Source organism: Acartia tonsa, chromosome 1 (assembly GCF_053477335.1).
Source record: "Acartia tonsa isolate MP-2025a chromosome 1, ASM5347733v1, whole genome shotgun sequence".
Taxonomy (NCBI): domain Eukaryota; kingdom Metazoa; phylum Arthropoda; class Copepoda; order Calanoida; family Acartiidae; genus Acartia; species Acartia tonsa.
The window spans coordinates 57,160,743-57,184,363 of NC_137260.1; the positions used below are offsets into that span (position 1 = coordinate 57,160,743).

At 31.3% G+C, this 23,621-nt stretch overlaps 3 protein-coding genes and 1 long non-coding RNA gene across 6 annotated transcripts in view; all 4 read left to right on the top strand.

The window, feature by feature from the left end:
* Nucleotides 1-5,006, top strand: part of LOC145324507 (uncharacterized) — a 34,926-nt gene extending 29,920 nt beyond the window's left edge. Inside the window, exons 14-17 of one of the 2 annotated variants that reach the window (XM_080167100.1) lie at nucleotides 718-790; nucleotides 1,173-1,291; nucleotides 1,709-1,850; nucleotides 4,648-5,006. In XM_080167100.1, coding sequence (XP_080023226.1) covers nucleotides 718-790; nucleotides 1,173-1,291; nucleotides 1,709-1,850; nucleotides 4,648-4,734 — 421 coding nt within the window. In that variant the 3' untranslated portion in view covers nucleotides 4,735-5,006. The remainder of the gene's footprint in view (nucleotides 1-717; nucleotides 791-1,172; nucleotides 1,292-1,708; nucleotides 1,851-4,647) is intronic. The other variant, XM_080167093.1, reaches the window with a different exon arrangement.
* A 133-nt stretch (nucleotides 5,007-5,139) lies between these two features.
* Nucleotides 5,140-7,067, top strand: LOC145324542 (uncharacterized). Its single transcript, XR_013881284.1, has 2 exons — nucleotides 5,140-6,501; nucleotides 6,631-7,067. It is a non-coding gene; the product is annotated as an uncharacterized LOC145324542 (long non-coding RNA).
* A 5-nt stretch (nucleotides 7,068-7,072) lies between these two features.
* LOC145324524 (polyisoprenoid diphosphate/phosphate phosphohydrolase PLPP6-like) lies at nucleotides 7,073-13,177 on the top strand. 2 transcript variants are annotated; one of them, XM_080167111.1, is made up of 10 exons: nucleotides 7,073-7,151; nucleotides 7,783-7,868; nucleotides 8,391-8,457; nucleotides 8,966-9,038; nucleotides 9,409-9,468; nucleotides 9,736-9,776; nucleotides 10,151-10,204; nucleotides 11,396-11,455; nucleotides 11,929-11,981; nucleotides 12,274-13,177. In XM_080167111.1, exons 1-10 carry the CDS (start codon nucleotides 7,094-7,096, stop codon nucleotides 12,346-12,348), a joined length of 627 nt encoding a protein of 208 aa, XP_080023237.1. In that variant the 5' UTR covers nucleotides 7,073-7,093; the 3' UTR covers nucleotides 12,349-13,177. The 2 variants fall into 2 exon arrangements, with proteins under 2 accessions (XP_080023237.1, XP_080023245.1); XM_080167119.1 differs by lacking the exons at nucleotides 11,929-11,981; nucleotides 12,274-13,177 and having other exon boundaries at nucleotides 11,317-11,405.
* A 3,197-nt stretch (nucleotides 13,178-16,374) lies between these two features.
* hb (zinc finger protein hunchback) overlaps nucleotides 16,375-23,621 on the top strand; it is a 36,751-nt gene continuing 29,504 nt past the window's right edge. Inside the window, exon 1 of the mRNA XM_080167134.1 lies at nucleotides 16,375-16,632. The gene's annotated coding sequence lies outside the window, so the exon portion shown is untranslated. The remainder of the gene's footprint in view (nucleotides 16,633-23,621) is intronic.

Below are 23,621 nucleotides of genomic sequence, written 5' to 3' on the forward strand. Positions count from 1 at the left end.
GTGTGAAATTGTTTTAACTAAAACTAAAAAATCATTCTCTCTGAATAAACATATTTTTTATCTCCATGCAGCAAACAGGGATGGAGGGAGGGAGGGGACATTGAGCTGTCTATTCCACTAGTCCCCAAGTTGAGTGTCCAAACGTTTTAACCACTAATTGTTAACTACAAAAGGAGTATTTCTGTAAATCGTCATTGGGGTTGAACATAAATTTATTAGCCATTGTCTTATCCCTTTAGATCCCTGAAACTCGTCTAATCTTCACTTCAGTTTGTTTCTGTTTGAGTCGCTCATAGATAGTCATTCCAAACTTACCTTCTTATCAACCTTAAAACGTGTTCATTTTATTGTAACTTTTTTAGACATAGACTTTCTCTAGAAACAGTTATGGATTTATTTATTAATGGACCTAAAACCAGATTATCATATTTTCTAATAAAGTGTACTTTTTAGCTGGCTAAAATAACTATCTCCATTTTTCCCATGCTCTCCCCTAATTAACCAATGAATGGCTGGGGATTTAGCAACCTGAATTTATGAAAATTTTCCCCTGTTGTAAGGTATTATAAAAACTTATCATAAGTAGGTATTTTTTGTGATTTATACTTAAGTAGATCTTTTCTGTATATCAAACAAATGGTATGTACGACGACGTCCGTTATGAGCCAACGTCGTGTGATTGTTAAACTACTTATGAACATACCTGTCCTTGTTTAGTTTGGCAGAAACAAACGGTTTGATTAGTGGAAATGAGTTGTTCATTAATGCAACTACTATTCGCAACAAGAAGGTAAGTTTATCAAACAATTTAATTTAATTTTATTTTTATGACACTTTTACTACTAGAGGCCTCTATGGGCACTTGAGGTGGGAAAGAAAAGATTTTTTTTTAAATTGGTGGAGGCTCATTTTTTTCAATGGGCGATTTCTGTTGGGAGGATGGTAGTACCCTCCACCAAAATAGATATAAACCTTCTCAACATAAAGCAACATTTTAAAAGAGAAAAATAACGGTTCAGCAGTTAGCGAGATCCTTCGGTACAGACACAGAGACATTTTGTTACTTAAGTAGGTATATGAATTGTGAAATAGGCAAATTTGTATTTTTTCCGTCTTTGAAATTAGCCTGCATCACCGTGGTGCATCCTAGTTGGTCATATTTCTATTTTCAGTCGTACCTACAAAATGAGTTGACCAGCCGGCTGTCAGCCCAGCGAGTTGTGGGTATCCTGGATGTTGACCATCTTCACGCCAATACAGCTCATGTTCTCCAAGGAATTCTGGATAATAGGTATATCTATCATTTTAGAAGCGAAGCTTTTTATTTTCCGACCCCTTTAGACCAACTTTCAATTTAAATCATTAAAGTTGCAGTCAATTCTCATCCTTCTCAAACTGCAAGTCTCCTAATCATGATAAACAAAATTACACCTAAAGTAAAATAACTTAAATTATTAGTAGAAAAGCTTGGACACTGTTTGTCACAGTCCAATCAAGATAATTAAAATTTCCGATAGTTTTTAAGCCAACAAATGCGACAACGTGTTTTTATTAAAGGGAGGTGAACCATCATATTTTAAAGCCCATGTCCCTACCTCCCTAATTTTACTAAAAGTACGAATAGGTATAAAAGATATTCTTAAAAGTCTAGAGTCATAATTGTTTATTTTGGTGAAAAATTCTCTGTATTGACTCGAAACTATTCTAGTGGAGCACCATACAAAAACGCAGCAGTGCTGATGAGCATGGAATCCTCTAAGGCTGCCGAGGCCACACAGGCTGGTGGCAGCTGCAACCTAGATGAAGTGGCGGAAAATATTCTCAGGGAAAAGTGGAGTGCCATCGGACAGGTATGGGTCAGGGAGGGAGGGGACATGGGATTGATAGTTATACTGGTACCTAAAGTTTTATAACTTTAACCACACCTGTGGATACTTGTATTTAACTTGGATTGGTTCTAGAAAGAACAGTGCCCAAACTTTACTACCATTAATTTTAATCTACAAAGAGTTAGTTTTGTTTAACTCATTTGGGATGAATAATGTATATTAATTTATAGTACATTTTCTTATCACTTGAGACCTTTGGATGGTAAAACTTTCAGTAAAATAAAAATTTTATATCCTTATTATATCAGAAGATTTAATATTACTTTCGATTTATGTACATTGTACATATACATTGTATTATGAACCAATAGAATTACAATTACCTAATAAATGATATTCTATTAAGGGGGGGGGGGCACATCTGACACTTTTGCGTAAACAGGGATTATAGGCTTTGTCTTAGGAGTTATAGGATAGGTTATTAGGGGAAAAAGTTTAGTTTTTGGGTGTATTTTCTTTATATTTAAAAAAATTTTTGATAGGTCTCCAGGTTCAGGTGCTGCAGGCTGGAAGGTCACTTCTGGACAGGTATAAATGAAAAAAAAAATTTGTTTGAAGAGTTAGAGATCAACTTATTAAACCAAATATGCATCTTTTGGGATGTTATGAGCATATATGAAGAAAAAATAAAAATCAGCCTCCAGGTTCAGGTACTGCAGGCCTCCAGGTGAATTCTGGACAGGTAAAAACTGAAAATTTTAAATTTTATAGTTAGAACAAAACTTATTTTACAAAAGTTGCTACTTTATGGATGGTATGAACTAATTTGAAGAAAAATTTGAAATCGGGCTCCAGGTACAGGTACTGCAGGCCTCCAGGTAAATTCTGGACAGGTAAAAACTGAAATTTTTTACTTTGGAAGTTAGAACAAAACTTATTTAACAAAAGTTGCTACTTTATGGATGGTATTAACATATTTGAAGAAAAATTTGAAATCGGGCTCCAGGATCAGGTACTGCAGGCTTCCAGGTGGATCCTGGACAGGTAAAAACTAAAAATTTTCACTTTTAAAGTTAGAGCATAACTTATTTTACAAAAGTTGCTACTTTATGTATGGTATGAACTAATTTGAAGAAAAATTTGAAATCGGGCTCCAGGTTCAGGTACTGCAGGCCTCCAGGTAAATTCTGGACAGGTAAAAACTGAAATTTTTTACTTTTGAAGTTAGAACAAAACTTACTTAACAAAAGTTGCTACTTTATGGATGGTATTAACATATTTGAAGAAAAATTTGAAATCGGGCTCCAGGATCAGGTACTGCAGGCCTCCAGGTGGATCCTGGACAGGTAAAAACTAAAAAATTTTACTTTTATAGTTGGAACAAAACTTATTTAGCAAAAGTTGCTACTTTATGGATAGTATTAACTCATTTAAAGAAAAATCTGAAATCGGGCTCCAGCTTCAGGTACTGCAGGCCTCCAGGTGGATCCTGGATAGGTAAAAACTAAAAATTTTCACTTTTAAAGTTAGAGCATAACTTATTTAACAAAAGTTGCTACTTTTTGGATAGTATTAACCAATTTGAAGAAAAATTTGAAATCGGGCTCCAGGTACAGGTACTGCAGGCCTCGAGGTAAATTCTGGACAGGTAAAAACTGAAATTTTTTACTATTAAAGTTAGAACAAAACTTATTGAACAAAAGTTGCTTCTTTATGGATGGTATTAACCAATTTGAAGAAAAATTTGAAATCAGGCTCCAGGTACAGGTACCTGTCCAGAATTTACCTGGTGGCCTGCAGTACCTGAACCTGGAGCCCGATTTCAAATTTTTCTTCAAATTAGTTCATACCATACATAAAGGTGAAACTTTTGTAAAATAAGTTTTGTTCTAACTATAAAATTAAAATTTTTCAATTCTTACCTGTCCAGAATTTACCTTGAGGCCTGCAGTACATGTACCTGGAGCCCGATTTCAAATTTTTCTTCAAATTGGTTAATACAATCCAAAAAGTAGCAACTTTTGTTCAATAAGTTTTGTTCTAACTTCAATAGTAAAAATTTCAGTTTTTACCTGTCCAGAATTTACCTGGAGGCCTGCAGTACCTGTACCTGGAGCCCGATTTCAAATTTTTCTTCTAATTGGTTAATACCATCCATAAAGTAGCAACTTTTGTTCATTAAGTTTTGTTCTAACTTCAATAGTAAAAAATTTCAGTTTTTACCTGTCCAGAATTTACCTGGAGGCCTGCAGTACCTGTACCTGGAGCCCGATTTCAAATTTTTCTTCAAATTGGTTAATACTATCCAAAAATTAGCAACTTTTGTTAAATAAGTCATGCTCTAACTTTAAAAGTGAAAATTTTTAGTTTTTACCTGTCCAGGATCCACCTGGAGGCCTGCAGTACCTGTACCTGGAGCCCGATTTCAAATTTTTCTTCAAATTAGTTCATACCATCCATAAAGTAGCAACTTTTGTAAAATAAGTTTTGTTCTAACTATAAAATTTAAAATTTTCAGTTTTTACCTGTCCAGAATTCACCTGGAGGCCTGCAGGACCTGAACCTGAGGGCTGATTTTTATTTTTTCTTCATATATGCTCATAAAATCTCAAAAGATGCATATTTGGTTTAATAAGTTGATCTCTATCTCTTCAAACTAAATTTTTTTTTCATTTATATATAAAGGAAAATACACCCAAAAACTAAACTTTTTCCCCAAATAACCTATCCTATAACTCCTAAGACAAAGCCTATAATCCCTGTTTACGCAAAAGTGTCAGATGTGCCCCCCCCCCCCTTATTAACTAAATATTTTTAGGACAAGATAGATGCACTGGTATCTCGTGTTACTGTGTCCGTAGTTGCTGTTCAACCTGAACCTCAAGTCCGCAATATTTGCCAGTGAATACCATCATAAAACTTCACAATTTCTGCTCTCAAAACACGTGTAGCTAATTATATTTAGTTCTTCATCTATCTGTTTTTAAATCTTGTCTAGGTTTATGTTCTCAAAACATGTTACACTGATTATTTATAGTATTTTTTTAGTATTTTATGGCATTATATTTCCGTTGTTAAAAAATGTATGCTTCTTTAAAACTGTAAATCTTGTACCTGGGTTGCCTGAGGTGGGTCCTTAAAAAAAGTATCGCTAAATCGCCTATGGGTAGTCAATAGACAATAAAAGTTTTAAAGATTTTTAATCAATATAATAGATTTGAAATCTGCATAAAATTTTAAGGATTTTTTATAAAATTCGTTTTTTTATATAATTCTTCATTTAAAGGCGCAAATACGATTTAAGTTAATAAATTTTGACCAATAGGATAGCTGGATTGGAAACTACCTACGCTCTAATTGGTTGAATGATGTATGTCACTTAAGCTTCTCCAATCAGAGCGCAGATAGTTTTCAATCCACCAATCACAGATCTCAAAATTATTTAACTTAATTTGTATTTGCGCCTTTAAAAAAAGAATTATATAAAAAACTAATTTTATAAAAAATCCTTAAAATTTTATGCAGATTTCAAATCTATTATATTGATTAAAAATCTTTAAAACTTTTATAGTCTAGTAGTCAAGTCACCAAAACTACTATTGTAAAATAATCTTTCAAAATTATATTAAATATCTCCAACAGTTGGATATATGGATATAAACTTAATTTTTGGACTCTTTTTTTTGAAATTTTTTGAAAAAATATAAAGTAGCTGAATTTTATTTTAGTTCATACTAATCTTATTTTAAAATTTTAGAAGGGCGGTGTCAAAATTATGATGATATATTTTTTTAAACCAATACATTTGTGTTTTCTATCCTATTCTACCATTTCATTTCTCGGAATAGTATGTCGCCAAAGATTATATAATCTTCGTTGAATTGTTTATTCGTGTGTGATAGTAGTTCATTTTCTTTAATACTATATACTTGTGTTTTTTGAGAAGTGTGTTCAATTAAAATCGAACAAGAATACGCAGCAAAAACAATGAATGTGTAAAGAAAAAGAATAAAATTTCGATATTAAAGAATATGATATTTTTAAATAATTTAATATTAAGGTAGACGGAAGAATATTAGACTACTTTCCTTTTATTTTCAACAATTACTATTTAAGTTTTTCAAATGTTATAGTAACATTTGGTGACGTTTTATACATCTTTGTTATATAGTAGCTGCGCTACTAAAATTAAAAAAAAAAAGTTTTGTGTGTATTTTAATATTCATTTTAGTATGTATAATATTTTAGATTTTAACCTACAGGGAGGGATAGGGACAATGGTGTTTGAATTCTTTTCACCTGTTACCAAAGGCAGAAAATTGTACACAATTGAAGTGAAGGTTGTTGATTATAAACCTCCATTGTCCTATCCTTATATCCCTGAATATTTTGTGATAAAATCTTCCAAATAAGTGTACTGCTCGTACGTTTTGTTTCTGTTCCTAGGTATTTTGTATTATATCGTTTAGAAGTCATAAAACTAAATGAAAACTTTTTTTAAAACTTTCAAATACAAAATAATATTCCTTAATTTTCTTTTCTTCTCTAGTCATTAAGACTTTGTACATAACACTATAGAGAATTTTAATTTTCAATTTAACATTAATCTTACATCTAAATATATCTTTTAAACTTTTAATGTTATCTATGTTCTTATAGTATTAATTCAGATGTTTGTGCCCGCACTTCCGCTCAGTATCTCCATTTTAGCAAAAACAGGGTGATTCTGAATTTGCTGTTGTGATAATTTGATAATGCGGAAGTGACGGCACACCATTATTTTATTTTAATATACCTGTAGTCATCTTATTTAATTTTGTAATTTCTATTTTTTGGCATTTTAATTCGGAACTAACAGCAAAGGTAGATATGCATCGATTTCAATAGATTTTTATCATGGATTTAATCTGTTATTCCCCCATGTCTTAAAATTCCTACCTTTTTCTTTGGATTAAATCTCCAAATTATAAATTATCTTTTACGTTCAAATTATAGAACAATAAATTTGAATAAAAATCGGTGAAATCATCCTTGCTTACTTGAATTCCTTTAAACTGAAAATTATGTGATATCACAGCGGCCATAATATACCTGATTATTTAAAGTAATGTCATTCTCCTCCAAAAAAAAAATCTTTGAAAAATTGTATAGATATTAAACCATTTTCTATTACATTTTATCTGAGTTTTTATTGCCCTGTGACCTAAAAGTGATATTAAAAAGCATACCTATCTTGTAAATAGTTTCAGATTAACAAACAAAAAATGGCAGAAAAGACGAAAAGAGAAATACCCTCCGCCCTGAAAAGAACCCTGGATTTTGGTATGATAATATTATAGGGATGTAGTTATAAACTTCCAAGAGGGGAGATGTTTATTCCCCTCAAACCTTTAAAAACTCTTCAATTTACCCCCCTCAAAATAAAAAAAGTTAGACTCACTGGATGTTCTCATTCACAACAAGGGTCGTAGCAACTGCGATTATCTCTAACCCTGCAGGAATCTGTTTGCAGAATAATTTGTGTAAATTTATGGTCCAGATGCAATATGAGGGAAACTGCCAAATTAAACCCTCAGCGATTATACAGTGTAACGCCACTAGGGTTAATGGTAGAATTCTCTTGTATTGGGATTAAAATAAGAAACAATCATAGAATGGAAAGAAATAATGTTAGATGAATAATAGATAAATGGACCTATTTAACCGGAGCTCACTCATTGTTACCTAACCCTATTTGTTATCATAATTGAAAACATACTTCCAAAATGGATTTAGAATATACGTGTATATTAAGACAAAGGAAAAATTGCCGTCAATTTAGGTTGCTATTATACCTGTCAGTTCGTTCATCCAGTAGGAGGGGAAAAGATCAATCAATAAGCCCGCCAATGCAAAGATCATGTCCCTATTTAACGTAAAATAGCCCCATGAATTAAAAGATTTTTTTATCTAGATGTAAAGCTGACAAAAGATTTTCTTGATGCTGTTAAAGATAAATTTCCCTTACAGAACTACAGACACCACTACAAATTCCTTGAGGTAGGTATTTGTATAACTAAGATCTCTTAAACAGTTTTATCAACAAGAATTCATATTAGAATGTTAATGCATTTTCACTAACTTTGAATCATATTTGAAAAACTTCATGGTATTGGTAGAAACTGTTTTTTTTTATGTTAGGGGAGATGTGATTATTTTATACATAGATTTTTAATTTAAGATATGAAGGTCACTCATAGACGTCGTCAGAGAAAGCTAAGAATTCATAAATAGCTTCTTGGAAATAGATATTTCTAGACAAAATTCAAATAAATATCCATTAAATTAAGCTTTTTGTGGTGTCTCCAAAAGTCCTATACCTTTATATCGGGAATTACAGAGGGTTTCGTCGTATTTTCACAGTAGCTTTTTTCCTTTTTCTACCCCGGCTGGGGGCTCTACTTTGTTGGGCCTATTACCTAACCTTGCGGGGCAATCATTAGCGTTTACCTAAAATAAGCTACTGTGAAAATACGACGAAACTTGCTACTTAGTTTTCTTTCCATGATCTATATATTTTAGATATCTTGTCACGGTGTCCCATGGTTGGCCTTCACTATCTTTGGTCTTTACACATTTGACAAACCAGGTACAAATAAACTTTTTTTAAGCTGTATTAAAATTACAATAGGTTTTTTTCAGAATTAAAAATACTTGTTCGACTAAAAACACTTACCTAATGGTTTAAACTTTAAAGCAAGAGTATTTTTTACTTATTTTATTTACAGTGGTATTTTTATATTCTAAAATCATTATTTGTTAATATTGTATGTTTTTAAGATAATACCTATCTAATCATAAGAATTAGTTGCAATACTGACCGTAAATACAAACACTACTGAATTTCACCAGAAAGTGAGGAGATATTTGGCTGTTTGGCTGACTGGTCCCCAAAGTTTTATAATGACGTTTTCTTATTTCTTGGCTTAACATCATTGGTTGTAATTGTAAACTACAGAAAGGGGTAATTTTGTTTTATCATCCCTGGGGATGTACATCAATTTAACAGCCATTATCTTATACTTTTAGATCCCTGGAATTTCAGAATAACCCCACTACCCAAAAGAACTTACCTATTCATTTATTATTTTGTTTAGAATTGTTTACAAACCTTCTGGTTGCTTTGCTGTTAGATATTGTTATTGTGGCGGTTACAAAAGCTTTTACCAGGTCACCTTAATTTAAAACCGCCAATATTTAAGTCAATGATATGAAGCTCAGCCAATTTACGTATAAACACTTTTTAGACAGTCAGTTATAGGAGTAGTTAAAATGCTTTGGCCATTATTGTACCTTGCACAGTTTAGATTTCCAGAGAAACATGCTGTACAAAATAGGGTTTGTCAGAAGGCTGTTAGTAAACGTTAGTAGGTATGCAATTAGATTTACTACATTCAGTGTATCGTATTCAGGCTATTAGAGTAAAGTAACAAATAATTGAATCGGCACTTTTAGTTTTATATTAGGTACTTCAGTAATATTTATTGGTTAGGTATTGCTAAGAATATGTATTTCTTAATTTTAATTGATTTGTATACAGGAGAAGAAGACCAGCTTACAATGTGAATGATATGTTTATGAGTATGTCTGTGGACAAATTCAGGAAATTTTTTATTTTTTGATCAATGCAGATGATTTTTGATCTATTTTTCTGGAGAGGGGGCTGGGTGATTTGTTACTAGGACCAGAATGAAGCTTACCTGCTACATACCCAAAGTTTTTGTTAGTTTCTAGATCAGACTTTGAACACATAAACTTAATCATTCAGATACTTTATTAGAATTAAAGAAAGTCTAACGCTAAATGTATTTTTTGTCATTTTCAAACTTAAATTTTCCTGGAGAAAAAATTTTAAATAAATTGTTTACAGTTTTCCTTCTGGCCATGCAACAAGAGCCATTCTTGCAGGTAAATTAATAGTCTTTAGAAATTATCTATTATAGTTGCATGAAGTGCATTTAACAAGTTTGTTTGCAAGCATAAGTTACAAGAATACCAACTAACATATATAATTCTGTTTTTGTGAAAACAGGACAGCCTTTTATGTTGTATAATTATACAATATCATCCAATAATAATATTTTTAAAACTACCAGGTAAACATTTATTTTTTTTCAAATATATGTCCTACCTACAGATAATCATAATTATACTGGGTAAACATTTGTAAGTTAAATGTTTAATAATATACCTACATTTTTTCATTCCTCACAATTATTCTCCTTTTATATACTTCAGAACTCTTACAAGAAAACCTAAATTAAAGCCATTTATTATTCCAGCTGTGTTCTTCATCAAGTTGTATCCCTTGTCTGGAATTCTCTTTCTGCCTCTAGGTAATACTTATTTTTTAAAAGCGAAGCTTTTCTATAATTAGGGTCGGTCCGTCCGTACGTCCGTCCGTACGTCCGTAACGGATAGCTTTTTTCGTTAATTTAGGCATGTTAGAATTGTCCAATCTATTTCAAATTTTGCATGGTGATTCCTTTAGTAATTAGGTACGATTTAGAAAGCGTAGCAACTCTATAATCATTACCATAATGTCCGTACGTCCATTTTAAACATGTTGATTTTTTTACTTTTTTAACAACAAATTTTTATGTGATCTGATTGATCTGATTTTTGGTAAATTAATTCCTGGGACAACAAAGTATAATGTCATTGGCGAACTTTATAATCAAGTCCTAAAAATGTAAGTATGTCCATAAACATAAATCTGTATAAAGCAGTTTTTCAACAAATTTACTTACAACTTTGCTTCGACTCTTATACATTTATATTCTGATAATTCAGTTCTGACACTAAAGAAGTGTTAATGTCCGCTTGTCCTACTGTTTCAGTGCTTCGCTTTTATGGATGTTGTCATCCTTGTTTTTAATTATATGTAGAAAGATCAATTCTGTTATTTGTTACGTAGTTGTTGTTAGGGCACTATTTTTTTACAAAAAGATGCTTAATTCATCTATAGATACAGTCATACATTGCATTACTTAACCATGCTTACTAAATATTTTCTTTCTCCGGCCTAAGCGTGATAAGTGATCCCTTTCAATGGATGAAATCTAGCCTTTGAAAAGATATGTGCATGGAATCTTAGGAGCGTTTAATATTAGGTAAGTAATTTGGATGTATAAAAAAATAAACAGGCTGGCAATATATTTAGTTCAGAAAAATTTTATTTGAAAATAAATTGGGAGTTTAATTTAACTTAAAATCAGCTGTTTTGGGGGTTGTGTATTAGAATAGGAATAAAGATAGTATCATTAAGTCAAGATTGTAATGCTATGACAATAAAATAAATCAGCTGATTTTAACCACTTAATACATCTGACTCTATTTTTTTTTCTTTCTTATTGGTAACTGATTTAGTTGGTTGGAGTTTGGCTGTTTGTGTCAGCAGAGTTCTTCTTATTTGTTATTGTTTACCTATAATTTATTCCTGATTTAGCTGGTTGGAGCCTGGCTGTTTGTGTCAGCAGAGTTCTTCTTATTTATTATTGGTTACCTATACCTTATTCCTGATTTAGTTGGTTGGAGCCTGGCTGTTTGTGTCAGCAGAGTTCTTCTTGGACGCCATCATATACTAGGTAAAACTTTTTGGATCATGGAAAGAAACGAAGTAGCGGGTTTCGTCGTATTTTCACAGTAGCGTTTGATAGGTTATTATAGGTTATGTAAATGTTAATGATTGCCCCGCAGGGTTAGATCCCCCGCAGGGGCTAGAAATAGGAGACAAGATTATTTGGATAGTACAGTTTTCTGTGGCTTGGTAAGAAAATTAATACTGCCCTAGAATCTGGGTATTTTGTCTTCAAACGGGTAAGAGGGGCAGAAAAATAGCCTATAACCATGCCTAGGATTTAAATTAAAAATCTAAGATAGAATAGCCTAAAACCATCCCTGGACCTTAATGAAGCTTCCCTTAATGGGAGACCTCCATCAGTTTTGTAGTTATTGAAATCTTGAGCTTCAGACATAAAAAAAACACCATAGAACTAAAATAATAAAATAGGATAGAAATACTAAACGGTGGACATTCAAGATAACTAATTTATTTTAGATGTTGTTGGTGGAATTGTTATTGGACTCCTTGAAGCTTTTGTTATGAATCAGGTGATTATTTTATCCAAAAACAATAAAATCATGAACTAAAATTAGAAAAACCTTTTTTGTAGAATAAAACATTGTTTTTCTTCTTAACATACCTACAAATTTTATTAAATAATATTTTGTATACCCTTAAAAATAATTGACTTATCTCTTTATTCTTTACTAGTTAAAAAGCCTAAAATCATCTCAGGACCTATAAGAAGCTTCACTGTAAAGGAGAACCATCGTTCGTTACAGACAATAAAAGCTTACTATTTTTTAAAAAAAGAATATACATATCTTTTTTTATTTTTAGTTATGGTTATCTGATTCAAGTGCCAGGTATATTATCCAAGCCCTGGGTGGAGAGGACCCCTGGTCATCTGCTTGAACAAATATTATTTATAAATATGAAACAGAATAACCCATCCATCATATTAACAGAAAACACATGAATTCTAAACAACTAAACTGTGAGACTTTAAAGAATGAATAAATTCAAACCAATTAAAACAACAACAAATATTTACAGTAAACCAGATATTTGGAAGGGATTGTCAGGGATAAAAAAAGTAGTTTTTACCATTATTATATTTTAGTGGTCGTTTACACCCCATTTCTTCACACCCCTGCCCTAAACTTTTAAATTCAAATAAATTTACAGCTTCAGTTGATTTAAAATCAGAAATATAATATTAAATGTTTTTTGTCACTTGTAAGTTCCAGTGTTTCGGAGCCGGGAGCCTTGGAGCCGCCATATTTTGCCGGAGCCGTAATTTTCGTTAAAAAACGGCTCCGGCTCCGGATTAGATAAATAAAGAGATTTTTTTTATAAATTATAATTTGGTAACTCTGTTTTGTCATGTGCAAATGCCCTTTTTAAGTTTTTAAAGTCCATTTTTATCAAAAATTGAACTTTAAAAAACCTTCTAAAGTCAAAAATAAAAAATATTTTTATGGGGAGAAAAATATGTCGAGTTTTTCTTGATTTTAGGTCGGAGCCGGAGCCGCACCAAAATCAAACGGCTCCGAAACGCTGCTTGTAACCAACAACTTCAATAATTCCAAAAATATCAGCTGATCTTTGAATGCAGTCAAAGACTGAATAATCACGCAACTTCTGTTTTGATATTTTTAATTTTTATGTTATAAAATGTTTACTAAACAATGCTGTTAATATGCTTATTAGATATCTAGTCTAAATAAACTTAGAATTTTAATACTTAATTGTTTTAATACTTTCATTAAAAACATTGATTGGCATTTATTTTGATATTGACAACGCTTTTGATCTGTAATAGACCAATAAAATCGACTAAATGCGAATTATACTCTAGGTAGATGGCTAAATGGTGTATTCAGCTTCTACTAAAGTTTGGCATCTATCTATAATTTAGCCGCTGGGCGGCCAAAAAAAAAGGTTTGAATAAAGTAAACGACTTCAAATAAACCATAATTGCGGCTGTCAAGTTCTACAATGGTGTTCAATAATAAGCAAACTAATATTTATCTATATAATTCCTAGTTGCTGCTATTTTAATTTTGTTCCTTTCTTTTTTATTTCAAATTTAAATCCTAGCATTGTTATATTTAGTGCAGTGTTATATTCATAAAAATCATGTCCGAGTGTAAAATAACCTCAACTCTTGTAAATAAAAATCACGAAACCTTTTTCATATTTAATTTTTCTAAATTATTGCCCCATCAGAATTTAGCGCAGCATCTCAAACATTATGAACGTCTTTTTTTGGTTGCTCTTGCTATTTAAAGATTTTTTTCGTTTTTCCCATTTTTCGTAGCTTGTTATATGATATAAATAAATAAGTGATGCTGTTTTACATTTAGCGTAACTTACTGTTCGTTGAAGAAAGTTAGAATTATCTTATCGATTTCAAACTTTGCACGATGATTACAGAAACAGTAAGTTACGATTTAGAAAAGCGCAAAAAAATCAATAATCGTTTCCAGAAAGTCTATTTAAAACAATATGATTTTAATTTTTTGACAGTAACATTTAGTGTGATCTGATTATACTATTCATTTAATATTTGCAACAATGATTCCTAGCACAACAAGGAACAATATTTTAAGTGAATCACTTCTATAATCATTACAATTAAGGCCTAAAAATAAAAAAAAGTATGCCCTTAAAAATATTATGTTACCTATACCCAACAAAGCCACAAATTGAAATATGTTCGTTTGCTCTACCTTCTTAGAGCCTTGCTTATATGAATTTTGTCATCATTGTATATTTAAAATCTCAAGAAAAGATTAATCTCCTTTAAACTAAAGGTTTCTAATGGTTTATAGGTTAGTATTATTTCTCTCAAAAAAAATTATGTTAGTTCCTTTAATTTGCTGCTAAAGCATAAAACAAATGTTGAAATGCCGACTGGGAAATGGAAAGAAATACGCTAATCAAAAGGGGTAGTTTCACGAAATGCATTTGAACTTAATTTAGTGAACCGCATATTTTTTCCTGGTTAATTGGTTAAACTACATTTATATGGCATATATTTTGAAAGAATTTTAATTTTCTACCACGTAGTTTTGAAAATATCAAGACTTGAAAATCGTCTTTTTGTGATATATGCAATTTAAAAAGAAGATTTTCAAGTCTTGATATTTTGAAAACTACGTGGTAGAAAATTGAAATTCTTTCAAAATATATGCCATATAAATGTAGTTTAACCAATTAACCAGGAAAAAATATGCGGTTAAAAATTAAAAATTAAATTTTTAGGCTACTTTTTTTCAGATTTAATCTTTGGATGGTTTTGAGCTAATTTCTAGTCCCTCTTTCCCCTAAAATATATAGCCCCTAGATGCTAGAGTCATAGCCGCTTGTAAGAATTGAATTTGCTAAATAGTTGTTCCTAATCCTGGAAGCGAGGAGTATTTTCTAACTTGCCATGTGTTTTATAATTGCTTACACACATACACACCGCATATATAGGGTTAAGAGAGAGAGAGGGTACGCATAAAGTAGAGTTAACTAATACAACCGTACGTATGTGTGTGTGTGTGTGTGTGTGGGTGTGGGTGTGTGTGGGTGTGGGTGTGTGTGTGTGTGTAAGGGTTAAGTTAACTCTTTTGATTGTATATAATATTGTGAAAAGAGAAGTGTATGGGAATGTATGTACTTGTAAAATAAAATACATACAGAGAGAGAAGGGAAGTTTAAGGGTGTTCAGACGTTTCCACCAAAAAAGTAGTAACTGCTAATTTATAAGTTTTCTAAGATATAAATAAATGTTTTCACAGGGAGGGAAATAATAATAGCTTTAAAAATAACCCTTAATCCCTTCTCACTAATATTACGCGCTACTTAGGTAGAGCAGAATATAACTTACAGGAATATAAATTTGATTCCTATTTTTCTTTTAACTTGGTATACAATTATGAATTTACAAAATATTATTGATTATTAAGTTATGCATATAAGATTTTATACTTTTCATAATTATTTAGCAGTTGCAATTCTACATCTGATACTAGTTCAATTATGTTTTTTGCAAACAATTTTATTTAGCGTATGGGAAGAAACACCAAGTTTAACCCTAGCTAGCCCGTATCACGAAATACGGAAAAAAGGGAGGTTGAAAGGGTTGTAGTTGTGAAAGAGGGTGGGCAGGCCTCCCTCTGTAAAGAAAGTAGGCCACATACACACACACACACGTATTTAGACTTGTTTATCGAGTTTTTGACTAGGTGATTCTATAGAGTTCTTTACCCTACAATTTTTTTTCCTTTAAAAATATAATATTTTTGATGAAATACTTAACTTAGATGAAAGATACTGTTTTTTTGATCATTTTATTTTTAAATTGATCAAAAGATCTCTAAAATGACTGCAATAAGTGGCATCTTTTGACTTTTTCGGGAATCTTCATAAAGGTCCTTTGCTTTTGTCTAAAAGTCGCGTTTCATTACCCAAGCCCAAAAGTAAGAAATTTTGATTTAGCACTTTTATATAATTCTTGCATTAGCGACTCCACCCCCTGCCATAAGAGTCTTGAAGAAATTGCTGTGTTGTGTCCCCTATAGATAAAATATAATAAAACCATCCGAAAAACACAGACCAATATTAAAGAATAGTTCTTTTGCCTTGATAAAAAAAAAAACTTCTTGATAAATACAAAACATTAAGAATTTTGGAGAAACTTTTTGAAAATACAATGTTTAACCCTAAGACTCTATAGCTGAAAGGATAGAGTCTGACGGGTTGAAAACATGAGGGCAGGGGAGGTGGGAAAGAAGGTACCGTCGCGGAAACTGCAAGTAAAGAAGGGTTAAAACACGTAAGAAAGAGGACGTAATGGGGTAGGCATCCATAGGGGAGGTGGTGTCGGTCGTAAAAGATGCACTTAAAGGTGGTGGGGGGGGGGGAAGTAGAATGCAGTTTAGGTAACACACACTCACACATACATTTATTGCATGGGAAGTATGTGAGTGTGTGAGGAAGAGAAAAAAGGGGAAAGGAGGATTGTATTTTTCTGGGGAAGATGCTCTAGTGGGGGAGGACATGATATTGCAACAAGTCTACATGCAGTTCTACTCTTGGTGCCCAGGCATATAGGGTTAAAACTTTTTTATTGTGTTTTTTTTTCTTTAGACTTTTTTAAGGTTTGGACTGACAGTCCTTCTTTCTATACACTCCTTTACTTAAAAGGTAAGTTTTTATCTTTTTAAAGCTCTTTTTTACTTAACAAATAATTAAATTAATTTTTGTAATATTTTATTAAAATAATATTTAACAAGTAGCTCGTTATTTCTAGTTTTAATATTTTTAGTTTTATTTAAATGTTTGATTTTATTTAAAATGTCACTTTAATCTTTATTTTCAAATATTTCCATTGATTTTTACCAATTCGTTTTTATAGCATTTCTTATCATCGTTTTAACGATATAATTATATATAACACTTTTAAACAAGGACAAATATGTTCTAAAGTAGCAAAGAAAAATCAATCTGTCTTAATTTTGAATAAAAAAAGATTAGTTAACTGCATAGTTAGCTGACATGCTTTTAAAGCCATTTCATTAAAAAAAAAATAAAAAAGTGTGACTGGTGTACGTCCTGACGGTAGAGTGATGTACGTACAGACATATCCTGGTTATATAGTAGCTGCGCTACTAAAAAATATTGTAATAATAACCACTTTCTCTTTCTTTCTACTTTCTGTGAATATAACATAATAATCTCTTAATGGATTTATTATTCTTGGATATTACACCAGTTTATCATGTACTCTAATAAAGTGAAACTTGTAGTTGGCTATAAAAACGATCCACCCCCTTTACCCCCATCCCCTTCCTCTCCTACTGGATTAACTAACTTACCAATAATTGATGTCCATGACAATTTTTCACATGTTACAACATCCACGTATATTTTATATCCATTAATCTCTTTCTGTACATCTCGTTATATTTTGTTTTTTACTCGCATTACAGTCTTTGCATTAGTAGCGAAGCTACAATATACTTATTTTGTCTGTACGTCACTCGGGCCGTTAAGCTAATTTTAGAGAATAAATTTAAAGGAAAACTTATTCATCGTAATAATCAATCTAACAAGTGATAAATAATTCTACTGGTTATATTGTTGTCAGGGATCTAAAGGGATAAGACAATGGCCAATAAATTGACGTACATTTCCAATCATGACACACAAAATTACCCCTTCTGTAGATTACAATTAGTGGTTAAAACGTTTGGACATGCAACCCATATAAAGTCAATAATAACCCCCAAAGTTGAAAAGAAAACATTAATACAAAACTTTGGGGACTAGTACAACAAACAGCCCGATGTAAGCCCCCTTCCTGTATTGCTGTGCTTCTTTAGACATAATTATCCTTGTTATTTGGGAACGGGGGGGGGGGGGGGATCAGCTAGGGAACTAAAAAAGGATTATATTGTGATATTACCACAATTATCTTTTTCTAGTGTTTTCTGTCTTCATCATACAATAACAAAATATTATATAATATAATCATAACATCTGAAAAAGTTTATTTTTATTAGTAATAACTTGTTTTTGGGAAATATTTTTGGTTTAATTAATGGTAAACATATAACAATATAAAAAAAAAACTTGTTTAGTTTGGTACTTTTAGAACTTAACAAGGCATTTGTCATCTTAATTAAACGTTTTTATATTAATATTTATTTTATGCATTTTATTTTGATTTACAGGTGTAAAAACTTTTAAAAGTCCTTGATTTACTTTTAAAGGATGTTGTGTTTGTAATATAATCTAAAAATGTATATTAATTTAAAGTTTTAAAAAGCTTTTTACTTTTGCACCACCTTTAGGATCTCGTTTAAAGGATTATCAAAAGGTAATTGTAAATTTTGATTGGTTTATTGTCTTTGCTAAGGGTGTCAACCGTTTTTAAAATGCTATTCATGAAAAGCTATGCTTGTTTTGTAAGCTTTATAGACTATGACTATGATTGTAATTAAGGAAGTAGGCAATTGATGTTGGGTGAGGGAGGCTTACTGCATTTTTTTATTGGAACATAAACATTTCTATCATAAATAAAATAGAATAAAATAAGTTAAAATACTAGATAGAATATACGTATATCATGGACATCATTTATTGGTCAGTTAGTTTATAGTAGGAGGGGGGGCGTTATTTTAGTAAGCTACAACCTTCACTTTATTAAAGTACTGGATAATTTGGTGTAAGATCCAAGTAATAATAAATCCATTGTTAAAGTCATCCATATTTTGTAGATAAAAATATAACGGGTTTTATAATTTTGTATTTGTTTAATTTAATGCATAATAAAATAAGTTAAAAACTAGAATAAGGATGCAAGCACAGGCAAGTAACTTAGCTGGGCGGGTTAATAAGCAAATAAACTTAGCTTATCAATATTTGTTTTCAGATAAAGATCTAGATTTTATTTTTACACTCCCCATGAATTTATACACATTTGAGTAGAGTTGGATTATTCCATCATGTTGATATGACATATTTTATAACTAAAAACATTTTAGAATTGTCCTATTATATAAGGTAATAGGATATATGCCTGTTGGCCAAACTGCGTCAAACTAAAGAATTTAAAAGTTTACTTGCAATGCTTCTTTTTCAGATGCTTGACATTAAAAGTATGAGTTGGTGGAATGCCTTAGCTTTTTAATTAATCTATTTACTATAGACTAAAAGACTACAGTCGTGCAATCAAAGTGTTGTTTGTTTATCATATTCAGGCTCTTATTAAATTTTATCGGAGAATTGACATAAATAGACATATGTGCTTTTTATATAAGCTCCATATTGATCAATCCCCTCTTCTTAAGTCTTGATGTATAAATTGTTGAAAATAAAAGTTACCATAAACGTTTGATTTCATTACACATTGCATGATGATCGTAATAATGTATTTTTGTGCACAATATGTACAATGCATGCACAGAGAAGCCATATTTACATGTACATGTATTTAGAGTGGGCTGTGCCATACCTTCCGCCTAAGTGTATTGTATATGATTAGCTAAAAAACTTAATAGCAAAGTTTTTATTACTGTGAATTAAGTTTATAATGGCAAGGGGCAGTTTAAGATATAGTTATAATTTGTAGAACTGACGACTTTGACAATATGAAAAACTAAACAATAAATGCGGAAGCGATGTATCACCAATAGAACTAAAGCTAGGCAAGGGGCATAGACATACTCCCCTGTGCCTCCCTTAATTCCTATTTTCTCCCCAGTTGTGTATTTTCACTAGGGTTAAATAAGTTGCATTAAAAAAAAAACACCTTTATTTTTATTTTACATCTGTTTTTAAATATTATTATAGTATCAATTTAGGTTATTGACAATTAAAAAAAAAATAATTTTTTAAAGCATACAACATTACTTATAAGATTTTTTTATAGGATTGTGCGCATTTTTTGTTTTTAACCCTAGCTGTCTAAATAGAAAAATAATATTCCCTCAATCTGATGTTATGGCTTTCTAGAAATATTTCTATGCCTTTTAAAAAGGGGGGTTGCATTTTTTCTTTCATGATGCAGTAATTAAAACTTATTTTAAAAGGGGAGATTTCATGCACTTTGGAATGTTAGCAATGTTATGTTGTGTTGGCCATAGTCCAGATTTTTATTTGCGCCTTTAAAAAAAAATGCTTAAAGTTCATTATTTTGGAATTCAATATTTGTGTAATTTACAAGGGGTTCTAATTTTTTCATTATCCTGTATTTTTTTCTGTTTCTTTGCGGATTTTTTAAAATTTTAAGAAAGGAATCAAATGATTTTTAAAAGGGACACCCTGTATGTTTTAACATAACCCTTTTGAGAGATATTATGTATTATACGAGATGAGGGAATTTATTTATTTTTATCAAAATTAAGAGATGGTCAGGGGGAATTATAAAAAAGGTATTTACAGAAGAAAGAGGGGAGCTTATGAAAGGGTTAGCAAATATTTGGTGGGGGGGGGGAGGTTTTTGGAGTGTGCCATTTTGTTTTTACAGCATAAAAAATCGATAAAATGGCCAGTAGTAGGAGCAATATGTTTGCTTGCTGTGATATTCATCAATATTTGGGGGGTGGGGGCTATTTATATATTCTTAACAAAGCTTGTATTAGTCCTTTAATCGCACGATAGGGTTAATGTATTATTTCAGATTAGACAGAATCAATAATTAGGTTTCAAGTTTGAAAATAATTTGGCTATTCCATTGATTTACGAATTAACTTTTTCATAATAACTTTTTTAAAAACTTTAAAAAGTGGATCTAGTATAATGCTTTATTTCCGTTATGCTGCAATTATTATTTTTTTTTATAAAAACAGGAAAAACAAAAAGGATTTCAAAGAGGAAGGGGTGATAATCCAAGTATATGCTATAATAATTCTTTTAAAGGGACAAACTACATAAAACGGAAAGAGAAGGGTTAAAACAGAAAACATAGAGTTTTGAGGGGGGGAGGGGGGTTGCATGACCAGTAGCTAAAACCGGAAGTTAAAAACAAGGGAATAGGAGAAGGGGGTAGCTACTACTAATGTAATAATTGTGTTGAGGGGGGCAGGTGCAAACTTAGTGTGCTTTAAAACAAGGGGTCTTTATTATTATTTATTATAGTGTGAGAGAGAGGAAGAATATAAGCCCGCAGGGGAAGGGTTAAGAAATTTTTTTAGCCAAGTTTCTCTATTTTTCTACGCAAGACTTGTTTCTCTGGTAAATTATTTCCTCTTTGAATTTACAAATTAAAGATTGTCCTAGCATGTTTAACTGTAAAATCAGATTAGGGCAAAATTTCACGTTCCAGTGATATTTTATAATAATCTTATAAATGTATTGTATTTATTATTAACTGATAAAAATTAATTTGTTAGCTAAAAATCTAATAATTTATCTTAGAAAATTTACTGAGATTAAAAAATAGTACCTACGTTTTGATAAAAAAGAACAATAAAAAAGTTGGCGAGTAATGTCAATAAATCCATGAAAATTGCATTTTAAGATAATTAAATTTTCAGTGAACTGGCAAAGCCTAATTGAAGAGTAGTTGCGCTACTTAGTATCTAATAAAATGTACATTATTAGAAACATTTATTAATTTCATTACAAAAATTGATTTGTTTTTATACAAATTATTTCTATAATTATACATTTTCTGTAAATAAATATACATTTATCAAAAATCGATCTTTTATATTAATAGCTAATGTATAATATAGGTTTGTTAATTAAGCCATATTAGTCTGTAATTGCTTTTCTATGATGTCAATTCATAAACATACCATTATCGCTTTCATTAATGCATAAGGAATCACCCAATTTGACAAATGGGCTCTACTCAATTCAGTAGCTACTCTATTGAATAATCCATTAACACATTAGGTGTTAATTATTTTTATATTTTAAACTTTTTTTATTTTTTAACCCTTACATTGGAAATTTTTTTATTTTTTGAAAGGGTTTAAAAGGGGGAATATTGCTATTTTGTGCGTGTTAAGCAAAATAGAAAGTTAGGTTTTGCTATAAAGATTAGAAAGTTAGTTTTAACCCTAGCATTTCCCTTATCTACACACACACACACACCACTCCATAAAGTTGATTTTAACCCTTTACACCCCCTTTACTTTTTGATTAAAAACTTCCCGTGACTCTTTTTCAGTCCACCCCTCCCCCCCCCCTCTCACTACACATGATCGCGCTCCTTTACCACGCTAAAATCCAAGAACACTCTTTTCAAAAACAACTTTCAAATTTTTCCCTCTACGTGTTCTGCCTTCCACTATTCTTTGTACAACTCCTTTTTACTTCTTCTTTAACCCTATGCCCCCACCCCGACAATATTTGCCCCCCCCCCTTCTCTACCTCTTTAACCCTAGAAAACAGCCTTCAAGCACTTGCTTTAATTTAGCCTTCAATGCGCTTGGCACACACAGAGTTAAGCCATTCTTGGTAAAATTCTGGTATTTCTCAAGGTTTTAGACTCTTCCCTCCCCCTCTTTTTTTAATGCTAGCATTAAATTTTTCATGGCTCTAAGTTTTGCCATCAAATAATGATTGGTTTTAAGGAAAAGTAATTATGCTAAAACCATTTTTAGATGTTGTCACCTAAGTTTTTAATTTTCAACTTTACTGTACTTTTTCAACAAAAACTGTAATTTTTTTTTGGTTGTTTCATAATTTCCCTTAAAAAACGAAGAAAATAAGCCATTAATCATTAAATTCTGATAACTATAAGTGGGGTAAAATTGCTTTCAAAAAAGTGCTCATTAAAAAAAAAACACTGTATATTTCATTACTTTTTCCAAGGACTTTACAGATTTACCATCGGTTTCGCTCCTAGCCACCAGTGTCGATTTTCGCCTTTTCCATTAGATTTTTTGAGTAGGGGTGTTTGCATTTTTTTCTGGAGTCAAATCCCCCAGCAAAATAGCCTAAACCTTGATATGAGAAGTTGAAAGAATCAATAATAAGCACATGTCGTAGTCCTATTATATACAGGCTTTTTGTTTGCCTTCTAGCTATTTAAGTTCTCCATTTAAGGAAAGCTTTATGAAGGTCCTTGGATGGTTTTAGGCTATTATACAAATAACCTCTCCCCACAACTAATCCACTATCGATGCTAATTATAATATATTTTAAAATCACTTTCAAACTTTTTTACATTCTATGTTTTTTTGATAGCGGCAAATAAAGTAAACCAAATAACAAAAAAAAATGATTTAATCCCTTTACAGCGGCACTATATTATCAAAAAAGTCCCCCCTCTCTCACGTTTGCCGCCAACTTTTTTATATCTCGATTAAAAAAACTGAATAATTTTCCCCGTAACGGATGGATGGGCCTATCAGACTAACTTTCAGCAAAGGGGAAAAATTAAGACTGACTGGCTGGTGGCCTTTTTCTCAACGTAGTTTTTATGTACATAGAAAAGTGTGTGTGTGTGTGTGTGTGGCTTGGCGCTCTTTCTCTACTTTGCATTGGTGTGTTAAGTCTCGTATGACGGATAAAAGTGCTTGTATCCAAGGCAGATAATAAAACTGCCTCAATCCAAGGGCCGATAAAATGTGTCGGACGCACTTTTTCTCGCTTTGTGGGAGGGGCTTCAAATTTGATTGGTAGAATTGTTTTTAATAAAAAAAAGCCGTAGTCTTTATTTATTAAATGTTTATTTT

What these genes read in the sequence shown, in the direction of transcription:
- LOC145324524 (XM_080167111.1), top strand. Translation starts at nt 7,094, where the DNA reads ATGGCAGAAAAGACGAAAAGAGAAATACCCTCCGCCCTGAAAAGAACC. An exon ending in ACCACTACAAATTCCTTGAG is followed by an intron (nt 7,869 to 8,390) that starts GTAGGTATTTGT and finishes TATATATTTTAG; the next exon opens with ATATCTTGTCACGGTGTCCC. An exon ending in GTTACAAAAGCTTTTACCAG is followed by an intron (nt 9,039 to 9,408) that starts GTCACCTTAATT and finishes ATTTGTATACAG; the next exon opens with GAGAAGAAGACCAGCTTACA.